Source organism: Saccopteryx bilineata, chromosome 4 (assembly GCF_036850765.1).
Source record: "Saccopteryx bilineata isolate mSacBil1 chromosome 4, mSacBil1_pri_phased_curated, whole genome shotgun sequence".
NCBI classification, from domain to species: domain Eukaryota; kingdom Metazoa; phylum Chordata; class Mammalia; order Chiroptera; family Emballonuridae; genus Saccopteryx; species Saccopteryx bilineata.
In genome coordinates, this window is record NC_089493.1 from 128,215,513 (window position 1) to 128,237,113 (window position 21,601).

The following is a 21,601-nucleotide window of genomic DNA, read 5'->3' on the forward strand; positions in this document are numbered from 1 at the left end:
TTTCTGATGGAGTCAGACAATTCTTAGACCTGTCATTTTTAAAAATTTTTCTTTTCTTTCTGTAACTGTTCTAGTTGCCTGTCTTTGATATCAGTTATTCTCCTCTATCTGTTCTATTTGCTAATCTTGCTAGCTCATTTTTCAATTCATGTGTTGAGTTCTTCATATCTTTTTTTAAGTTTCAATCTCTTTGGTGAAGTACTCATTTTGCTTATTAAATTGCCTTTCAGTATTTTCTCACATCTCATTGAGTATTTTCAGAACTTCAACTTTGAATTCTCTATTATTTAACTCCAAGGTTTCCTTGTGATTGAGACTGCTTTTTGGAGAATTTTTTATTTCCTTTATGAATTGTATCTCCTTCTTGGGTCCTCATGGTATTAGTTTTCTTTTGTCTTGAGGCATTTGAGAGTGGTAATTGTTAAGAATTCAAACAAGGCCCTGGCTGGTTGGCTCAGCGGTAGAGCGTTGGCCTAGCGTGCGGAGGACCCGGGTTCGATTCCAGGCCAGGGCACACAGGAGAAGCACCCATTTGCTTCTCCACCCCTCCGCCGCGCTTTCCTCTCTCTCTCTTCCCCTCCCGCAGCCAAAGCTCCATTGGAGCAAAGATGGCCCGGGCGCTGGGGATGGCTCTGTGGCCTCTGCCTCAGGCGCTAGAGTGGCTCTGGTCGCAACATGGCGACGCCCAGGATGGGCAGAGCATCGCCCCCTGGTGGGCAGAGCGTCGCCCCCTGGTGGGCATGCCGGGTGGATCCCGGTCGGGCACATGCGGGAGTCTGTCTGACGACTGTCTCTCCCTGTTTCCAGCTTCAGAAAAATGCAAAAAAAAAAAAAAATCAAACAAAAACAAGTACAATAAAAATAAAACAAAAATTTAAAAATAAAATCCCACAAAAATGACAACAAAAAACCAGTAATAAACAATACACCCACAACATATGAGAAATAAAAAAAAATTTTAAAGGAAAACTGTTGAAGTTGGGAAACACTTTTTTCCCTATAGGTGGCACAGTATTACAAGATTTAGCTCTATGAAATTTCTGGGCTGACCTTCATTGAAATGTTGCTGTTGCAATGATGGAGGTGGGGGCTGCAGTTGCGATATGATGAGTGGGGTGTGTTGTGCTTTACAGGTTTAGCAATGGCAATCTCGGGACTTCAAAGCTCTCCCACTCACATCTCAACAGACCATTTCAACTGACCAGGGAACCAGACACAGAGCACTTTTTCTTCAAGGGAAAAAGTGGCCCTGCAGAACTAGCTGTGGTCTCTGCCATTCTCTGTACCTTGCAAGGGGAGGGAGGTTAGATCTGGGATTTTGGGGTGCTGCACTTTGTGTCAAGTAAGGGCTGCCAGCAGATCATGGGAATGCTGGCAGTGACCCCTCCTTCTGCTGGCACTTTGGTTTAGTATCTCTCCAACTGCTCCCCAGTTTCTCCCCTCCTCCCGGCAGAAGGAGACCCAGTCACTCACGGTTTCTCCCCTCTCTGGAGCCCTGGCACACAAAACCCGACAGCCTCGTTTCTCTTCTGTCTGTAGCCCCACTGCTAATGCATTGTATCTTCTGGCCCCCTTCTTAACCCTTCACACTTTTAGTCGATTCCACGCACAGATCTCTTCAGGCAAGCTTGCAAGTCAAGCTGGGGTTCTTTCATTTCATTATAGCTGTTCAGTTTGTTGAAATTTCAAGGGAAGAGATCAAGGAAATCTCTGACACTGCCATTACTCTGGCTTCATTCCCAATAAAGGTCTTTTTAGTGAAGTCTGGTGGAAACAGAATGCAAAGAGCGGACTCTTCACTCTTTCTTTACTTCTTGGGGCAAGAACCTAATGACACCTTGTAGTCCAGGGGTAGCAATCAAGAAGAACCTGCTTCCTACATTAATTGGAGCTTAAATTTTTCTTAAAAAATAAACACTAGGTTGTACCTTGTCCTGTCTTTTGGGCATGTGGATTTGTAGTTTCTCATTAACTGGTGAGAAAGGAGCCACTCTAATTTGTAGGATGAGAGTTGCTCATGTCATCACAAATTTTAATAGAAAGGAAAAGGAGGCCAAGTACATAATTACAGATAAATAGGTGGTTTTAGGTGGCTTAAACTAGCAGCAGGAAAGTGGAAGTATGGACTAGCAAAGAGAAAGATGCCCTTCTTATTAAATATCGTAAGTACAAAACTGCATTCCAAACACAGTATAACTTTGGAGTGCATGATTACAATGCTCATGTTCTTAAGCAAGAATCATTATTGTCTGACACTAGCAGAACAGCTCATGTTGTACCGATTTTCCCCTAAATAAAAATATAAACAAAAGATGAATTTAAAATACTATTTTGGTTTAATTTAAAAAATACATATGACTGTCCCAAGCAAAAAGTTATATATTATATTGTGAGGTTTAACATATGCAAATGTAATTAAAGGACAAGGGGGCACGTAGAACTTTACATATAAAAGGTTTTTTGTTGTTGTTGTTTTTTTACAGAGACAGAGAGTCAGAGAGAGATAAACAGGGACAGACAGACAGGAACGGAGAGAGAGATGAGAAGCATCAATCATTAGTTTTTCATTGCACGTTGCAACACCTTAGTTGTTCATTGTTGCTTTCTCATATGTGCCTTGACCGTGGGCCTTCAGCAGACTGAGTAACCCCTTGCTGGAGCCAGCGACCTTGGGTTCAAGCTGGTGGGCTTTTTTGCTCAAACCAGATGAGCCCGCACTCAAGCTGGCGACCTCGGGGTCTCAAACCTGGGTCCTCCGCATCCCAGTATGATGCTCTATCCACTGCACCACCGCCTGGTCAGGCCATATGAAAGGTTTTTAAATTTTACATAATGTAATACAAAATGAATCCTAAATAGTTCATGAAGAGTTAAGGGTGCATATTATAATCCCTAGAACAACCATTAAGAAGATGCAAAGAAATATAGCAAAAAAGACAATAAAGAAATTTAAATAAAATTCTACAAAATAGCCAATGAGAACCATCCTCCCCTAAAAAAGGACAAGAAAGGAAGAACAGAGGAACAATAACAGAAAGATGGAATGAAGAGAAAATAAATAGCAAATATTAAAATTATCAAGATACAATTATTACATTATGTCAACAATTACATTAAATTGTAACTAGACTAAAAAATGTAATTGGACTAAATAGTCCAATTAAAAAGCAGAGAAAAAAAAAAAGCAGAGGAAAGAATAAAAGTAAAATAAAGCCCAGTTATCTGCCATTGAAAGTAAAAGGATGGAAAAAGACTTAGCGTGTACATTACAGGCACAGGAAGTCTAGAGTAACATCTAGAGTGCTGTATTAATGTCAGATAGACTTCAAAACATGGACTATTACTAGAAATGCAGAGTAATTTGCCTGACAAAGAATTCAAAGAAAGTCTTAAGGATGCTCAACAAACTTGAGAGTCCAACAGAGGACATTAGGGAGAACTTCAGTAAAAAGAAGGCATAATAAAGAACTAAGCAGAGCCAAAGAATACAATAACTAAAATGAAAAACATAGGAGGAATCAACAGCAGATTAGCTAATACAGAAGGATGGATCCATGACCTAGAGAACTAGTAGAACTCAATCAGAACAATGAAAAGAATAAAAAAATGAGGATAGTTTAAGGGACCATTGAGACAACATCAAGCATAGAAACATTTGCATTATAGGGATCCCAGAAGGTAAAGAGAGAAAGGAACAGAAACTTTATTTGAAGAAATGACTGAGAACTTTACTAACTTCGGAAACCTATCCAGGTCCAGGAAGCACAGAGTTCCAAACAAGATGAACTCAAAGAGACCCACACCAAGACACACTGGTATTAAAAGGGGAAAAGTTAAAGAGACAATTTTGAATGTAGCAAAGGAAAACAACTAGTTACATACAAAGAAAACTCCAGAAGGTTATCAACTGATTTCTTAACAGTAACTCTGCAAGCCAGAAGCAAGTGACAGGACATTTTTAAAGTGCTGAAAGAAAAAAGAATTTACCTGGCAAAGTTATCATTCAGAATTGAAGGAGAGAGAATTTCCCAGAGAAGCAAAAACTAAGAAACTTCACCATCATAAAACTAGCTTTAGGAGAAATGCTAAGCAGAAAGGGAAAGGCTATAGCCAGAAATATAAATATGAAAAAGAAAAGCATCTCAAGTAAAGCCAAATATTTAATAAATACAGCAAGTCATACATTTAAAAAGCTACCACCAAGGTGAAAAGTATCAATCTCAACCCAAACTACCATAAGTAATTAGGAAACACAAAACACAAAGATCTAAAAATTATGACACCAATAACAAAAAGTGGAGAGGGGGTAAAAATTAAATGCCTACTAGCACTAACTACAGATGAGGACAGTGAGGCTCAGGAAGGCAAACTGGTCCAATGTCATACAATACTTGCCATCTCAAAACCCTGCACTGAATTTGGATTTCTACTGATGAATAATTATCTGTGCCCACTCAAACTTGGTACAGAATAAAATGCAAACTGAATCTGTATGATATATATTACTGATTTTTGGTTAAATTCTTCTCTGATTTTTGTGTAGTCCTCCCCAGTGTTAATCAATTTCAAGTGAATGCAAGTGTTAGGACATTTTTAGGAAGGTTCATTATTCACCAGGTATTTTTTCTAGTCCAGTGGACTTTCAAACTTTTCTTCATATCAAGTATGTGAAAACCTTGTAAAGTATACTTCAAAGTGAAGGGTTGAGGAGCCCAAAGCCTTATCTTTCTTACTCACTTCCACATAATCTGCTCTAGAGGATGGACATTTATACACACGTGCTCAAGCAGGTATATATAAAGTTCTGCAAAATATTATAATTACCCTGTTATGTATGGTATATTTCAATACTTCTTGTGATAACAAACTGATTTAGCAACTGTTAAAAGTTCAAAACCCATCTTTTGAACCCTGGCCAGATAGCTTGGTTGGTTAAGAGTATCAACCTGGTATGCAAATATTGTGGTTCAGTACCCAGTCAGGGCACATACAGGAACAGATTGATGTTCCTCTCTCTCTAAACAATAAAATAAAATAAACCCATCTTTAGAAAAACACTGCTCTACAGTGTGTGCTGACTGCACTTCCTGGATTAGTCCTTACTGACATTACCAGTAAAAACAGGAGAACTGGCTGATAAAACACTAATATCAGGCCCTGAGTAGATACAATCTAGTGAATGACTAAGAAAAAGGTCACGTGGAGAACATTTCAGAATTCTCAAAGTATTCTCAGGTTTAGAACAGAAATGATGATTTATTCTTTTTTTTTTTAAAGTTCTTTGAATTATTTTTATTATTATTTTTTTACAGAGACAGAGAGAGTCAAAGAGAGGGATAGATAGGGACAGACAGGAACGGAGAGAGGTGAGAAGCATCAATCATCAGTTTTTCGTTGTGACACCTTAGTTGTTCATTGATTGCTTTCTCAAATGTGCCTTGACCATGGGCCTTCAGCAGACCGAGTAACCCCTTGCTCGAGCCAGAGACGTTGGGTCCAAGCTGGTGAGCTTTGCCCAAACCAGATGACCCTGCGCTCAAGCTGGCAACCTCGGGGTCTCGAACCTAGGTCCTCCGCATCCCAGTCTGATGCTCCTATCTACTGCGCCATCGCCTGGTCAGGCTGATTTATTCTTGAGAAAATAGAAATCTCACTTAAGCCTGCTTAATAAAAATAGTCTAGAAGGTTAGTATTTAATTATTATTATTATTTATTTTTTAGTGAGAGGAGGGGAGGCAGAGAGACTCTCATGTGCCCTGACCTGGATCCACCTGGCAAGCTCACAAAGTGCCATGTTCTGCCCACCTGGGGTATTGTTCTGTTGCTCCGTTGGAACGAGCCATTTTTTTTTTTAGCACCTGAGGTGGAGGCCATGGAACCATCCTCAGCATCTGGGGCCAACTTGCTCTAATCGATCCATGGCTACATGAGGGGAAGAGGAGAAAGAGAGGTGAGAAGGAGAGGGGTGGAGAAGCACATGGGTGCTTTTATGTCTTGACCGGGAATTGAACCCAGGACATCCACATGCCAGGCTGATGCTCTATCACTGAGCCAACTGGCCAGGGCAGTGTTTAATTATTTTTAATTGAGCCTGACCTGCCGGTGGTGCAGTGGATAGAATGTTGGACTGGGATGCGGAGGACCCAGGTTCGAGACCTTGAGGTCGCCAGCTTGAGTGTGGACTCATCTGGTTTGAGCAAAGCTCACCAGCTTGGACCCAAGGTCGCTGGCTTGAGCAAGGGGTTACTTGGTCTGCTGAAGGCCCATGGTCAAGGCACATATGAGAAAGCAATCAATGAACAACTAAGGTGTCGCAACAAAAAACTAATGATTGATGCTTCTCATCTCTCTCTGTTCCTGTCTGTCCCTATCTATCCCTCTCTCCTGTCTCTGGAAAAAAAAATTTTTTTTAGTTGAGTTTGGAGGCAGATATTGATGAGGTAGCAGCCAAATATTTCCTTAAGAAACTACGTTTTGAATTTCAAGCTGCGTAATTCTCTAGGCTTGTTTCTTTGAAGGAGTTATCAAGCATTTACTTCTTTTCCAGAGTAGGAAAAGAAGTTCATAAATGAAGAACCAGAGACACGAATCTGAGACCCCAGGAGTTGCTGCTCTGGGCCAGGTGTCAGACAGCTACTCTGCCACCAGCAACCACAGCAATAATGTTCTTTGAACAGACTGAGAACGCTCACCATACTTTCAAACTGCTGTGACTGACTACTCATAGAAGTATCTGTTGTAGCTCAGGCTCTGAGGGACTGCCCAGGCAGTCATGGGAAGATGAAACAATTAAGCACCCCAACAGCAGAGGAATGTTCAACTCACAAGGCTGGAAGGACTTCTGTTGCATTTGGCTCCAGAGTAGTGGTAGGAACAAAATCAGTTGCAAATAGGATTCTGGAAATGCAGTTGTTTTTAATATATTTAAAAGAACATAGAAGTCCTCTTGATTTATAAAAAAATAAATATATAATGTGACGAATTTCTTGATGATCCTGAGGCTCTTATGAGGTCAAACTCTTTAATGGATGTGATGTTAATGTAAACACACAATTAGTTACATACACAAGCATATTCCAGTTATAAAGGCAAGTTCCTTAAGGATCAGAATGGGAGCAGTCTTCCATAGGAGAGAGTACCCCAGTGCTGGGCAGTGTAGCCGGGCCAGCCAGAGCCTCTGCCCAGCCAGCTACACTCTCAGGAGCTGAGGCAGAAGGCACAGCCTGTCAGCTCACATGGTCACCCCACAGGTCAGCCAGGCTTCTAGGCCTGTGCAGAAAGCCTGATTTGCTCAATGGCCCCACAGGGCTCCAACCTCACTGCAGATAAGCAGCACAGAAAGAGTGATCCTGTTTTCACTTGTGGCCTTTACATTTGAGACCAGAAGGCTGAGAAGATGTACTCATTAAGTATTTTCATTATAACACTAAATGGAAACCACTGCCCTGCCCACGAGCACTGAGCAGACAGAGAACACAAGCTCGCACTGGGCTTTACGAGACATGGGGAGAGAGCATGCACTTCTGAAGGGGCAGGAGGGGGATGCTTTCTCCAGCCTCACATGCGTGCTCCAGGGAAGATGTTTGGCCTCAATTACCTGACAATGCTGCATAAACTGGGGACTTAGGAACACAACAACATAAAAAAACAAAACCCCAGTGTCAGTAGTAAATTTGATTGAAACCTGAAATGTTTCTGTGTAACTGTTAACAGGCTGGAATGTATCCGACAGTTTAATCTGCTGTTGTTTCTTTGGCTGTCTGAATTAAATCTAGAAACTGTTCTGACACTTCAATCCTATTTTCTAAACCATGTAATTCCTGTAGTTCTTAAATTGGCTCGTTCTTCTTTAGGAAAAGTTATCCACAACCTCTCTACTTGTGAGAGTTACTTCGGAATAGAAGAGGCCTTCGGCTGAAATGGCATCTCCAAGGCCAACAGTCCGAACAGGATCTCTGCACACCAGTACAGGCGTGAAGTGGAAGGACACTCTCTCCCGGTGCCACCTGACCACTGGCTCGTCAGGGCTGAATCGGATCCTGGAGCCTGCCTCCGAATGAGAAGTCAGGAAGTCGTTCGGTGCCCGCAGGGACACTCGGCTGGTATCTATGCTTTCTGTGGCACAGGCCTGTGTCCCAGCCACGCGAGCTCCTGCAGCCACGGCTGCCAGCTGGTTGGCCCAGTGTCCATCCACAGTTGCCAGGATGTGGTAGGCCAGCGTGTGGAAATGGATCCTGGTGAGGTCCGAGGCTCTGCCTTCACTCTTCCCATATTCCTTCAAGATCCAAAAGAGGATGTCACTGACCATGCCAACATCAGGAACACCGTTCCAAGAAGAGAGAGAAGAGTGAGGTCCAGCTGCCGATTGGCTAAGAAATAACAGCTCTTGTTCATTCAGCCCAAGGGAAGTCACCACATGAAAGACCTGCTAACAAAAACAAAGTGAGGGTCTCTTTCTGTTTCACATCAGAAAGGGGTCTTAGGACACAGCCAACTACTAAAGTCAGGGAGGGCAAGTGGGATGATCTCTTCCTTAAAGACTGCCTGCCTTGAGGTCTGTGGTAGGGAAGTGACAGATTACAGGTCCTTGTTTTCACAATTACACCATCTCCACCTTCATTACTCAGGATCAACTGGAAAGGTCCAGTAACACTGTCTTAGACCCAGTCCACTGTTATATGCTATTACAAGACAAGGGGCAGAGGTGTGCATATTTTGTATTTATTTCCATGGTGCCTAGCTTTGCATACACAGTGGACTCTTACCATAGATGGGATGTGACTTCCAGTTCCTGAATGCCAGCAGGCATTATATCAGTAAAATGCAGAATTCTCTAGCAACACACAATCAAGATCACAGTGGTTCTGTTTATAACAATACCAAGGAACAAGAACAGTTTCACATTAGAGCTAAGCTATTTTGGCAGGTATGGGTGAGGAAGACTTAGTAATATATAACATTTACAGAAGGATACCACACAAGAGCTGCTGAGCTTGTTTTTTGTTTTAATGTACAATATTATTAGTTTCAGGTATACAATCCTGTGATTAGACATTATATAACTTACTAAGTAATTACCCTGATAAATCTCATACCCATCCAACACCAGTTATTACAATATTATTACATTCCTTGTTGTCCTTTGCATCCCATGACTATTCTGTAACTACCAATTTGTACTTCTGAATCCCTTCACCTTTTCACCTATTCCCCAACCCTTCTCTCATGTTCTGCTTGTTTGAAATAACCTGGCATTTGTCTATTTTTTAGATTTTATTTACTCATTTTTATAGAGAGAGAAAGGGAGAAGAGGGGAGGAGCAGAAAGCATCAACTCCCATATGTGCCTTAACCAGGCAAGGCCAGTGTTTCAAACTGGCAACCTCAGTGTTCCAGGTTGACACTTTATCCACTGCACCACCACAGGTCAGGTTCTAATTATTATTTCTCTTAGCCTAATACCATCTATGTCCATCCATGTTGTTGCAGATTGCAAAATTTCCTTCTTTTTTTACGGCTGAATCATACTGCATTGCATATGTACCACTTCTTTATTCACTTATCAATTGATGGACACTTGGAATGCTTCCATATCTTAGTTATTGTAAATAATGCTTCAGCAAACATATGGATGTATATATCTTTTCAATTTAGTATTTTATGGGGTTTTTTTTTGGATAAATACCAAGTAGGGTTGCTGGGTCCTTGTTTGTGTTGCTATAGACTTTGTTTTAAAGTCGATTTCATCTGATTCAAGTATTGCTTCCTCAGCTTTTTTGTTTCCATTGTCATGAAATGTCTTCCATCTCCTCACTTTTAGTCTGTGTGTCTTTTGATCTTAAATGATGTGTATCTATTTAGTAACTGTAGGTCAGGGGTCCCCAAACTTTTTACACAGGGGGCCAGTTCACTGTCCCTCAGACCGTTGGAGGGCCGGACTATAAAAAAAACTATGAACAAATCCCTATGCACACTGCACATCTTATTTTAAAGTAAAAAAACAAAAAGGGAACAAATACAATATTTAAAATAAAGAGCTAGTAAATTTAAATCAACAAATTGACCAGTGTTTCAATGGGAACTATGCTCCTCTCACTGACCACCAATGAAAGAGGTGCCCCTTCCGGAAGTGCGGTGGGGGCCAGATAAATGGCCTCAGGGGGCTGCATGTGGCCCGTGGGCCGTAGTTTGGGGACCCCTGCTGTAGGTCTTTATTTTTTAAGACTATTTATTGATTTTGCAGGGGAGGGGCGGGTAAGAGCGAGAAGTATCAACTCATGGTCTCCTCACTTTAGTTGTTCATTGCTTGCCTGTTGCATGTGCCTCAACCAGGCAAGCCCAGGGTTTTGAACCAGCCACCTGGTTGAAGCTATATCTACTGTGCCACCACAGGCCAGGCAGTAACTGTATGCCTTTTAATCAGAGCATTTAATCTACTTGCATTTAAAGTAATTGTTGATAGATACGAATTTTTTGCCCTCTTACTCATCCTTTAAAATTTTTCTTTCTTCTTCTTAAGTGAGAGAGGAGATAGTGAGACAGAATTCCACATGTGCCCCAACTGGGATTCCACCTGGCAACCCTGTCTGGGGCTGATGCTCAAATAAACTGAGCTATTGTCAGTGCCCAGGGCTGATGCTACTGACTTTAAAACTAACTGAGCCACTGGCTACAAGAGGTAAAGAGAGAGAGAAAGGAGAGAGGAAGGGGAAGAGAAGCAGGTGGACACTTCTCATGTGTGCCCTGACTAGGATTGAACCCAGGATGTCTGCATGCCAGGCTGACGCTCTATCCACTGAGCCAGCTGGCTAGGACCTCTTTCTTCTTAAAGAAAACTTTTTGTGTGTGTGTGGCAGAGACAGAGAGTTATAGAGAGGGACAGATAGGGACAGACAGACAGGAACAGAGAGAGATGAGAAACATCAATTCTTCGTTGTGGCTCCTTACTTGTTCATTGATCTCTCATATGTGCCTTGACTGGGCAGCTACAGCAAACTGAGTGACCCCTTGCTCGAGCCAGCGACCTTGGGTCCAAGCTGGTGAGCTTTGCTCAAACCAGATGAGCCCGCACTCAAGCTGGCAACCTCAGGGTCTCGAACCTGGGTCCTTCGCATCCCAGTCCGACGCTCTATCCACTGCGCCACCACCTGGTCAGGCTTAAAGAAAGCTAACACTTCTTGTAATACTTGTTTGGTGGTGAGGAACTCTAGCTTTTTCTTATATGGGAAGCTCTTTATCTGTCTGATTCTAAATGATAGTTTTGCCAGGTAGAACAATCTTGGTTGTAGGTCCTTGCTTTTCACAACTTTGAGTATTTCTTGCCAGTCCATTCTGGTCTGCAAACTTTCTGTAGAGATCGCAACTGACAGTCTTGTGGGAATTCCCTTGTAGGTAACTAACACTTTTCTCTTGCTGCTTTTAAGATTGTCTCTCGCATGACCAACCAGGCAGTGGCACAATGGACAGAGCGCTGGACCAGGAGGCAGAAGACCTAGGTTTCAAACCCTGAGGTCGCTGGCTTGAGTGTGGGATCATAGACGTGATCCCAAGGTCTCTGGCTCGAGCAAGGGGTCACTCAGTCTGCTCTAGCCCCCAGGTCAAGGCACATATGAGAAAGCAGTCAATGAACAACTAAGGAGCCACAACAAATTGATGCTTCTCATCTCTCTTCCTTCTGTCTGTCTGTCCCTATCTGTCTTGGTATGGGCCTCTCTAGGTTCATCTTGTTTGGGACTCTGCACTTCCTGAGCTTGTGTATCTTTCCTTTGCCAAATTAGGGAAGTTTTTCTTGATTATTTCTTCAAATAGGTTTTCAATCCCTTGCCCTCTCTCTTCTCCTTCAGGCACCCTTATGATGCAAATGTTGGTACACTTGATGTTGTCCCAGAGCACCCTTAAATTATCCTCATTTTAAAACTTTTTCTTTTTGATATTCTGATTGGGTATTTTCTGATTCTGTACATTCCAAAATCACTGATTTGATTCTTGGCTTCATCTACTACACTGTTGATTCCCTCCCTGTAAATTGTTCTTCACTGCAATTAGTGAATCCTTCATTTCTGTTTTTTTTTTTTTATGGTTTCCATGTCCTTTTTTATGCTGTTGAAGTTCTAAGTACCTTGACCACCCTTATAACCACTGTTTTGAACTCCGTATCTGGCAGATTTACTTGCCTCCATTATAGTTAGTTCTTTTTCTAGACATTTCTACTGTTCTTTCATTTGGGACCCAGTTGGTTATCTCCTTATTTTGGCTGCTCTATATTAGGTAGAGCTGCTGTGTCTCAGACTTGGTAGAGTGGCCTTGTGTAGTAGGTGTTTTACAGGGTCCAGTGGCACAGCCTCTGTGGTCAAATAAGCCAGGCACTTCAGGTGTGCCACAAGTGGGCTGTGTGCACTGTCCTGTTGTAGTTGAGTCTTGATTGCTGTTGGCATGTGACTGGGAGGGACTGACCCCCAGGTTGATTGGTGCAGAGGACCTGTTACAATTACAGTAGAGAAGCTGCTGGAGCAGGACTCAATTTACTGGGGCTTTGGTTTCTGCCACGTCTGTATCTTGAGTATGTCATTCGTGGAGATGGTTGGGGTGTAATCTAGTGTGGTCTGGGACTGTCCACCTAGTGTACTGGTTCTGGGGCCTTTTGTGAGTTGTAAGGTCAGTCACCACCTGGGCCCTGCCCAGGGCCATCTGGCAGGAGCTATACAGTGATTTCCAGATGGCTTACTTGTAGTGGGCTTCCAAGTGCCAAGGTTGCAGCCAAGCTGCTGAGGAGGGCTGCCACTAGTGCTAGATCTGTGGCCACTTAGCAAAAGGTATGGGGTACGCACAGGCCAAATGTTGCTTGTTTAAGAGATTTTAGGTATGTCTGAAGCATGAGCCAAGAGAGAAAAGTTTGTTTGGAAAAGTTACTGAAAAAGGCTTTGGAGGAGCTGAAAGTTGGGTGGGGTAGGGTTCAAGAAATCACCAAGGTTGGACTACCAGTGTTAGCCAAGTTAACAGATACTCAGATATGGTGTCTGCCTCCCTGACTGCTCTATGGGGGAGGGTTCATCAAAAGAACAATGGCCTATGCCAACACTTCTGTCTGGGAGAGATCTGCCCCTTTAGCCCTTGATGGGCAATGAAGTTCCTCCTTGTATGTCCCTGGTGTCTTCTGAGCTGCTGAAGCTCCAAGTGCGCCAAATAAATCAGCATGTGGGCCCTTTAAAAGGAACTTATAAGACTCCAGCAGTCCTCCACGTCCCTTGGCCTCAATCTTCACCGGTTTTCACAGCCAGAAGTTGTGGGGACTTCTCTTTCTGGCACTAGAACCCTGTGCTGGGGTTCTGATGTGTAGCTGGGACCTCTCACGCCTTAGGGGAAACCTCCACAGCTGAGCTATCCCTCCTAATTTATTTTTTTTTTTACAGACAGAGTCAGAGAGAGGGATAGACAGGGACAGACAGGAACGGAGAGAAGTATCAATCATTAGTTTTTCGTTGCGCATTGCGATACCTTAGTTGTTCATTGATTGCTTTCTCATATGTGCCTTGACCGTGGGCCTTCAGCAGATTGAGTAACCCCTTGCTCGAGCCAGTGACCTTGGGTCCAAGCTGGTGAGCTTTTTGCTCAAGCCAGATGAGCCCACGCTCAAGCTGGCGACCTCGGGGTCTCGAACCTGAGTCCTCGGCATACCAGTCCAACGCTCTATTCACTGCGCCACCGCCTGGTCAGGCTCCCTCCTGATTTTTAACTGCTACACATGAGTGTGGGGCCAGCCCATTCAGAGCCTCCACGTGGCTGCTGCTTTACAGACTTAGTTACAGGACTTCTGTTTAGCTAGATTTCAGGCATTGTGAATGATGGTTGTTTTGTAGTTCAGCTGTAATTCTGATGTGGTTGTGGGAGGTTCCAAGTACCACATTTATATAGGCCGTCATTTGACTAGAACTCTCCCTTGAGCTTGTTTTCTATTTTGAAGGGAACCACTATGTCTACCTCACTATTTTTCTTACTTAATATTTTCCTATTTAGAAACAGAGAAGAGCGTATAAAGTGAATGTTAGCGCAAGTGAGATGAGCCCCTGTATGTATACAGGTACGTAGGTACTGGTAGGGGGATATATGTGTGTACATGTATTTATATATACTTAAAAATCAATTGCCTGTACCTTTGCTTATGTAATAGCACTTGCATTTACTGCATGTTCTGTGCTAATATTTTTATTTCACTCGATTCTTACTGTAACCCTAGAGGGAGGCTGGGGACTGCCTCCATTTTATGGGGACTGAGGAGAAGTTAAGTAGACAGTTACACAGAAAATAAAATAATGGCTTGCCTTTTAAAAAGTGAAGAGAACGTCAAAAGAGGAAATGCAAAGAAAAACGACTCTTAAAACCACCAAGCATGAATAAAGTCAACCATGGAATTTGGGTGGTGGTGACGTGTCCGTGCAGGGTCACGACTGCTGGAAGTACCTGTTATGGCGCAGCAGTGTGGACAGTGGGGAAACTGGCTTGGTGTGGGACAGGACACGTGAGAACGTTCAACATCCTGCTCATTTTGCTGTGAACCTAAAAGTGCCCTAAAAAGTTTATTTAGCCTGACCAGGCGGTGGCGCAGTAGGTAGAGCGTTGGACTGGGATGCGGAAGACCCAGGTTCGAGACCCCAACTTGAACCCAAGGTCGCTGGCTCCAGCAAGGGGTTGCTCGGTCTGCTGAAGGCCCGCGGTCAGGGCACATATGAGAGGGCAGTTGATGAACAACTAAGGTGTTGCAACGTGCAATGAAAAACTGATGATTGATGCTTCTCATCTCTCTCCGTTCCTGTCTGTCTGTCCCTGTCTATCCCTCTCTCTGACTCACTCTCTGTCTCTGTAAAAAAAAAAAAAATTAAAAAAGAAAAAAAAGAAAAAAAAAAAGTGTATTTAAAAACTATTCTAAAATATCATTTTTCACCTGTCAGATTGGTAACAATGCACATTTTTAATTACATTCTGCTCGCAGGATATGAGGAAATACTAAGCCATTGGAATGGATTCTACTGGAAGTAAATTGGTATAATTCTCACAGAGGGCAATCTGGCAATATCAAGCGCTGTTTCTGCTCTAATCCAGGCACTTTTCCTTCTGAGAATTTATCACATATATGTACTTGCTCAGGGGCCAAATCCTGTACAGAGTGACTGGCTGCAGCCCTGCACAGAAACGCCTGTCAAGAAGATGCAGCTCAGTAACTGAGGTGCCCACAGTCCTATAACCACGTGGCTGTGGACAGACTGAGGATGTTCTCCAAGTGACAACAGAAAAATGATCTCCAAAATCCACTTAGGAGCTTTTAAGATCTCACTCCCTAGCATACGCCATCAGTGTAACTCAAATAAACTCATAAAAATTAAAAAAAGAAAACAGAAAAAACAAAAAATAACATCCATTTAATAAAAAAGAGCACAGAACTGTATTCAGTATGCTAGGCGAGCTTTTTGGATGGAAAAATAAGGACACATTCCCATATTTGCATGTATGTACACAGTAACACTGAAGGGTTACAGATGAAACTACAGAGGTTACTAACAGTGGGTACAGGTGGTGGGAAAGAGGGAGGATGACCTCACTGTATACCTCTTAATAGTGTTTGGGTTTTCAACCATATGAATATATTACCCATTAAAAGGTTAAAAAATAATAAAATGAAAGGTTAACTAACTTGCCAAAGGTCCCAAAGCTAGCGGGGAGCAAAGCCAGCACTCTAACTGAGGTCCCTAATTCTACATTCCGAGGCATTCCCCTCTCAAATGTACCCACTTGCTACTGCTGTCCCAGGAGGTGAACTCACGGTGCTGGTGTAAGGGAGTCAGGCTCCCTCAGTTTCCCTTCTCTGAGCTTCTTGACATTCAGCTGAAAGCAGCTGAACTGGGCTTTCTGCTTCTCTGAGTTCTACTATAGACTGCTCACCCACCACATACACTGCCGTGTTTCTAACCCAGGAGGGGAGCCTGTTCCCAAACAGTAACTAGATCTCCAAGGACCCAGATCAGAGTGACGTGACGGCCACACTTCAGAGAACTGTCCCCTAAGCCCAAATAGCTGGTCCCGCTGGACAAAGGCACATCTCTGCAAGACCCCGAGTCAGGGCCAGAGAGCCCCGCGTGCCGCCCACATGGGTTACCTGATGCACAATGGCACTCATGAGCTCCCTGTTGGTCATACTGGCCAGCTCAAGGTGAATTGGAATACCAACGGGGATGTCAGAAATGGAGGTCACAACCTGCAAAAAGAGGACAGCACTGCCATTAGAGAGCAGTCAGGCAAGAGGAAGAAAAGATCAGGTCCTGAGAGGCAACGTGTATTGTCACTGCCTTTTCTCATCGTGAAAGCCATAGAGGTTTCCAAGGCCTCTGTGGCGGAGGGATGCTTTTCTCCACAGGGATAGCCAGGCTCTGTAGAGGCGCTGGGTTACAAACTTAGAGCACAAGGACTGCTCAAGACGTTCATGTAGTCAGCCTATTCCTGGGGACTAAACTGAGGGGCTTCAATGACTCTGCAGCACAGCTGATGGGAAGCGAGATAACACAAATATCACAGAGGACACAATGACAACACTACAGCTTTCAGCACGAGTCTAGCATGGGACACAGAGGCTCAGGCAGGAGATATTCTGACCCGTCCTTCTCAAGCTGCTGCTGTGTCTAGAACACTGTGAGCTGCCCCACTGGAACAAGGGCTGGCTCAGAGGCAGCTGCCATGTATATCCCAGGGAGCAGGGCTAGGGGAAGGCAGCATGAGCTGCTGAGGCCGCAGGAGGCACACATACTGGCTGAGACCCATGCAATCTAACAGTGCCATTACCTCCAAGAGTCTCTTCCTCTGGAGCTCCTTGCTTTGTCCCTCCATCATGTGCAATCCAGAGAGGACCACCAGGTCTGGCTGAAACTCTTCCAGGCTAGACACAAACACCTCCAGCATATTCATGGCCCCATTGGAGAGGTCGTGAGAGAAGATGAATCGGTTGGCATGAGGAGCTTTTAAATGGCCCCACTCCTCCCCTAGAAAAGCCCAGTCAACACAATGGGGAAAAAAGGAGGAAGCTTTAAGTCTCCAGCTGTGGGGGTTGGCAGGGGCCGCACTGGAGCCTTTACTCTAGGCAAGCTGGTTTCTAGATGAGTGCACCCTTGCTACAGATATGTGAGGGGGCACGGTGCTGCATCCAGGAAGACAGTGGTTAGTATGAAACAAACCAAACACCCAAACCCCAGCCCAAGAAAAACACAGACACACAGTTCATCTATAGGAGTGGCTCTCAGTATTGGCCATGTGTCAGAATGCCAGGGAACCTAGCTTTAAATATGCAGGTGGCAGGACCCACTGCTGCAGTCCGTGACATACAGTTACGTGGCCCCACAGCGGCCAAGGACGTATGGGTGCTATACATATGCCTTTGTCAGATGGGGCACAGCAAGCTCCCGAGTCCCAGAAAAGCCCTGCTGTTCACTGAGCTTCTCAGATACAGGAAGTGTGATCTTGCTCAGTTCCAGAGCAACAGCATGACTTCCAACCCAGCAGAGAGCACACCACGCATGTCCCTGCACACAGCAGGCTGCCTTTCCCTGCTCCCACCTTACTGTGCTGCCCTAAGCACCTTTTACTTAGTTGGGACCCATGGAGGCTGAAATTCCAAGAGACAAGCTGACCGCCCTCCACCCCTGCTATCCAGCAGGGTTTCCAGGCACTTGGTCCAGAAGGTAGGAGCATGGCTGCTTTAACACCCTCTAAGTACACTGATGTGGAAGAATGACTGTTGCAGACCAAGTTCAAATGTGACTTCCTTCCTGAATGGCTCCAGCCTGAGGCACATTTTCAGTCCTTCAAGCATCCAGAGATTTCCCTGTCCATGGTCTGTGATAATCATTTTGCTTTGAGTTCTCTCTTCTACTCTTTTGAACTAGCCGTCAAAACTGTATCATTACTTAACTTTTCACCCATTTGTGCCACATGGTCCCAGACAGCCAGCTCTTTAAAGGGAAACTACAGTGTGTCTGGTTCCCTCAGCATCTGTCACAGCCCTGGCACTGTGTGCCACTCAGCACTTGCTAATCTGACCCCATCAGAGGGAGGCAGACCCATCCCTGGGCAGGTCTCCTGGTGAGAGAGGAGCTGGAGTCCATGTTCATCTATAGGAGTGGCTCTCAGTATTGGCCATGTGTCAGAAAGCCAGGGAACCTAGCTTTAAATATGCAGGTGGCAGGCCCCACTGCTGGAGTCCGTGACATACAGTTACATGGCCCCACAGCGGCCAAGGACGTGAGAGCGTAAGGGGAGCTGCTGCGAGCCCTGAAGCAGGGAAGGCAGAGAGGCTTCTCCCAGCTTCCTTGCGATACTTTGCAATCAGAACTTCACAACACAGAGCTCACCTTATCCGCAAACACAAGGCAGAGAACTTGAAACTAAGCCAAGGGCTGCCTAGACTCTGCAACCACTTAGGGCAATTCTGAAATGAGGCCACACCCACGCAGGGCACCTCAGCACGACACTGTAGGGTTGGACTTACAATCCAGGCTTACTAGGCCCTCCCTCCACTGAAGGATTTGTCCCACTTATGAAATGAGTCTGCACACCGAACCCTGCTGAAACCCACATTTCTCCTGAGGCAGACAACCCATGGCAAGGCTCTCATTGTCCTGTAGGTGAGCTGCTAGCTGCAGTCAGCAACCCTGTCCTCCTCTCCAGGGGCCTGTGGGGAGTGCATGGGTGCATGTGGGCGCAGGATTACTCTAGGGCGAGTGTCAATGCTCAGAGAACCCATCCTTCTTTAGCTTTGAGTTCAGCTTTCTTGAATCCATTCCCTTGAAAAGCATTTTGTATGTGGGCCATTTATATAAAAATCTATGAAAGCAGAAAAAAAAGACTGTATCTATTTACTAAACCCCAATGCAATGGATATAACTGTTAAAACTATATTCCTTTCTTAGCTCCTGGCTCATATCACAAGAAAATACCGAACTGTGGGCCACAGAGCCAAGTGGAGCATTCCAGCTCTGCTTTGTCTGAAAGTCGGACCCAAAAATCTCCCTGTGGGGCCACTTCCAACTCGGCCACTCTCAGGACCCAACCACTTCCTTCCCTCGGCCACTCTCAGGACCCAACCCAGCTATAGGACTTGGCTATGACGCTGCAGTCACTTGTTCAGGAGTCCGTTCCCCCAGGGGATGGTGAGCAGAGGGCAGAGCATTGTCTTCCATTAGCATCGCATTCCCACTGCTTCCCACTATAATTGGCACTCTGCCATGTGAATGGACAGCAAGCTCATGGATAAGAACAGACTGTGACTGCAACACCCACTACAACAAACACGAGTATGAACTACGAGTCCGACGTTTCCCCAACTAATGAGACTGTACAGGGGGAAAGTACATGACATCAGTACTGTCTACAGGGTGAAACCTGGATGGGCCCTTACAGAGTGAAGAGATGTGACGAAGTACTGCCTAGCTTAACCAAGGAAAGTCCATATAGCATGCAGAGTAAACCAATTCCTTCAGGAAAAAAGCAGGAGACTAAACAAACAGGCTTCCTCAAGGTGAGGATGAGGGACCACCTCACTGGCTGGTCCCACAAGACACAGGATGACAGAGCGGCCTGAGGCAAAGTGACGGACCTAATCAATGCCCCTTTTTTCTCACAAAGCTTTGGATTTATTTAAGTGACTCCTCTCAATTTATTGTCCTGCCCTTCAGCTACTGAATCAGCAAAACCTATGGAACGACTCAACTAGACTCCCAGCCCTAAGCCTGAAAATCAGCTTCTCTGGGGACTCTGGCAGGAGAGCAGGAAGAAAGGGATAGGTTTCTGTACAGGTCCTATGGCTGCTGCCAAACTAGGTTCCTTCCAGGGGCTGATAAATATGTGACTTCACATAAAGTTGAATAAAAGGTCACTGCTTTAAGAAAATATGGCTAAGAAAAGAAACACTAAAGCGTGAAGCTTTCAAGCCCAAGTATGGAAATGCTCTCCTGTCCCGACCAGCTGTGCTGGCCTCTGAACAACACACAGGCATGCATGCCAACTACAGCTGCAGGCCTGGTGAGGAGTCCAGTCTGCCCACTCTGCCATCTCCAGGGAAAACGGCAGAAACCAGGAACCAGAATGGCCCCAGGTCCGTGACACGAGCGCCTATGGGAACAAACAGGAGAAGGACGTGGACTGGCAGTAGCTGCGGTACATCCAAGGCACAGCTGAAGCTGTCCCAGACCTTTCGGTCACCAGTCTTGTCCCTGTCTCTCCCTCTGGCAGCTCACTGTTATTCAGCTCCAGCCTCTCCACTCGTATTACAGCCTTTAGGCAGCAGGAGCTGCGGCTCTGATTTCCATCTGGGAAACTAAAACTGAGAGACACTCAAAACTTGTATATTATCAAATGGGAACTGCCAACTCGGACATTCTGTCCCTCATTCTCAGACCCTGCCCTTCCTAACTTTCAGACTGATTTTTGTAAACACTCCAGAGAGAATCAGAAACAAGAAACAATTCCTTCTTTGTAGGAGGGGGCACAGTTTCCAAGCACTGTATTTCACATCCTACACTGGAGTTAATTACTCTTATAGGTGCAGTTCTCATAAGTGTTTGACTTGGAAGCAGTTCACTGAGCCTGTGAGGCAAGTACAGCTTTAAGGTACCAATTAGTCTGTTTCGATGCTTGAGTATTTAACTTAAATTAATGGTTGAATCAGAAATTCAAGAGGCTGACTTTTGAGCAGAGGCAAGATACCACAGTAAATACAAAGAATCGAATTAACAGAATTATGTTCTGATATTTAGGATTCTTTCAGAAATCAGATCTGCAGTCTGTAACATAAAATCTACTGGGGAGGGCAGGATGGGGGTTTGGAGTGATAAACACTGAAGCGTTAGCTAATGGGAAATATAGTAAGTGCTGTTAAATATAAAACGCTTCCATTGCACATCCAAGGGAGAGCAAAATGCTTCAAAGGAAGCTTGCCAGAATAGCTGGCCAGAGAGGCCTAGGGCAGAATCCAGCACAGAGCTGAGCAAATGTTAGCTGTCCTTCTCTCTCTCTTAGTAATAAAGTTTTACTTTATTACTAAGGTGTATGTTTAATGCATTTTCATTTTTATTCAAGGTTCCTGCTTTCCTACAGCCTAATTCCTCTCAGGTTCAGATAGTTCTGCTTGTAGACCTGGGCATTCTCTTCACTGCGGTGATGCTCCAGCACTCCCCCTTTAGACAACGGTCAGTGCCAGCACAGAAACCTCTGATAAGATGAGAAAAGAATCCTACTATACAGATACATTTCCAGCAGAGGCACTTCTCAATCTAGCAATACACAGTCCCCTGACAAGTCTGCCACCAAGGCTCACTCATTTCCCTTACCTGCTTGATACTCTAAAATGAGGTGGAACTCATCTACTTCCTGCAGTGACTCAGGTGGAACAAATACATTGTCATCAAGAAGCTCATGCAGTTTCGGACCAACTGGACCACAAAGAAGAACCTGCAGACAAGAAATAGAAGTCTATCAGACCTGTCCCTTTCCCCATGGAATCTGTACAGTAACTGAAAAGGTACATCTAGACCACTTCTTTTCATTTTAAGAGAATACTGAAATCT

The 21,601-nt window shown here is 44.5% G+C and overlaps 2 protein-coding genes across 5 annotated transcripts in view; one reads left to right on the plus strand and one right to left on the minus strand.

Annotated features, from left to right (window-relative positions):
- BBS4 (Bardet-Biedl syndrome 4) overlaps positions 1-21,601 on the plus strand; it is a 948,798-nt gene that overhangs the window by 62,411 nt on the left and 864,786 nt on the right. The gene's annotated exons all lie outside the window — the stretch shown is intronic.
- The window catches only part of ADPGK (ADP dependent glucokinase), a 34,615-nt gene continuing 19,382 nt past the window's right edge, over positions 6,369-21,601 (minus strand). For 2 of the 4 annotated variants that reach the window (XM_066278072.1, XM_066278073.1), the window contains 4 exons: positions 21,365-21,485; positions 16,827-17,023; positions 16,147-16,245; positions 6,369-8,428 (listed from right to left, as the gene is read on the minus strand). In XM_066278072.1, the coding sequence (XP_066134169.1) occupies positions 7,850-8,428; positions 16,147-16,245; positions 16,827-16,949 (801 nt within the window). In that variant the 5' untranslated portion in view covers positions 16,950-17,023; positions 21,365-21,485 and the 3' untranslated portion in view covers positions 6,369-7,849. The remainder of the gene's footprint in view (positions 8,429-16,146; positions 16,246-16,826; positions 17,024-21,364; positions 21,486-21,601) is intronic. The other 2 variants (XM_066278069.1, XM_066278070.1) reach the window with 2 other exon arrangements.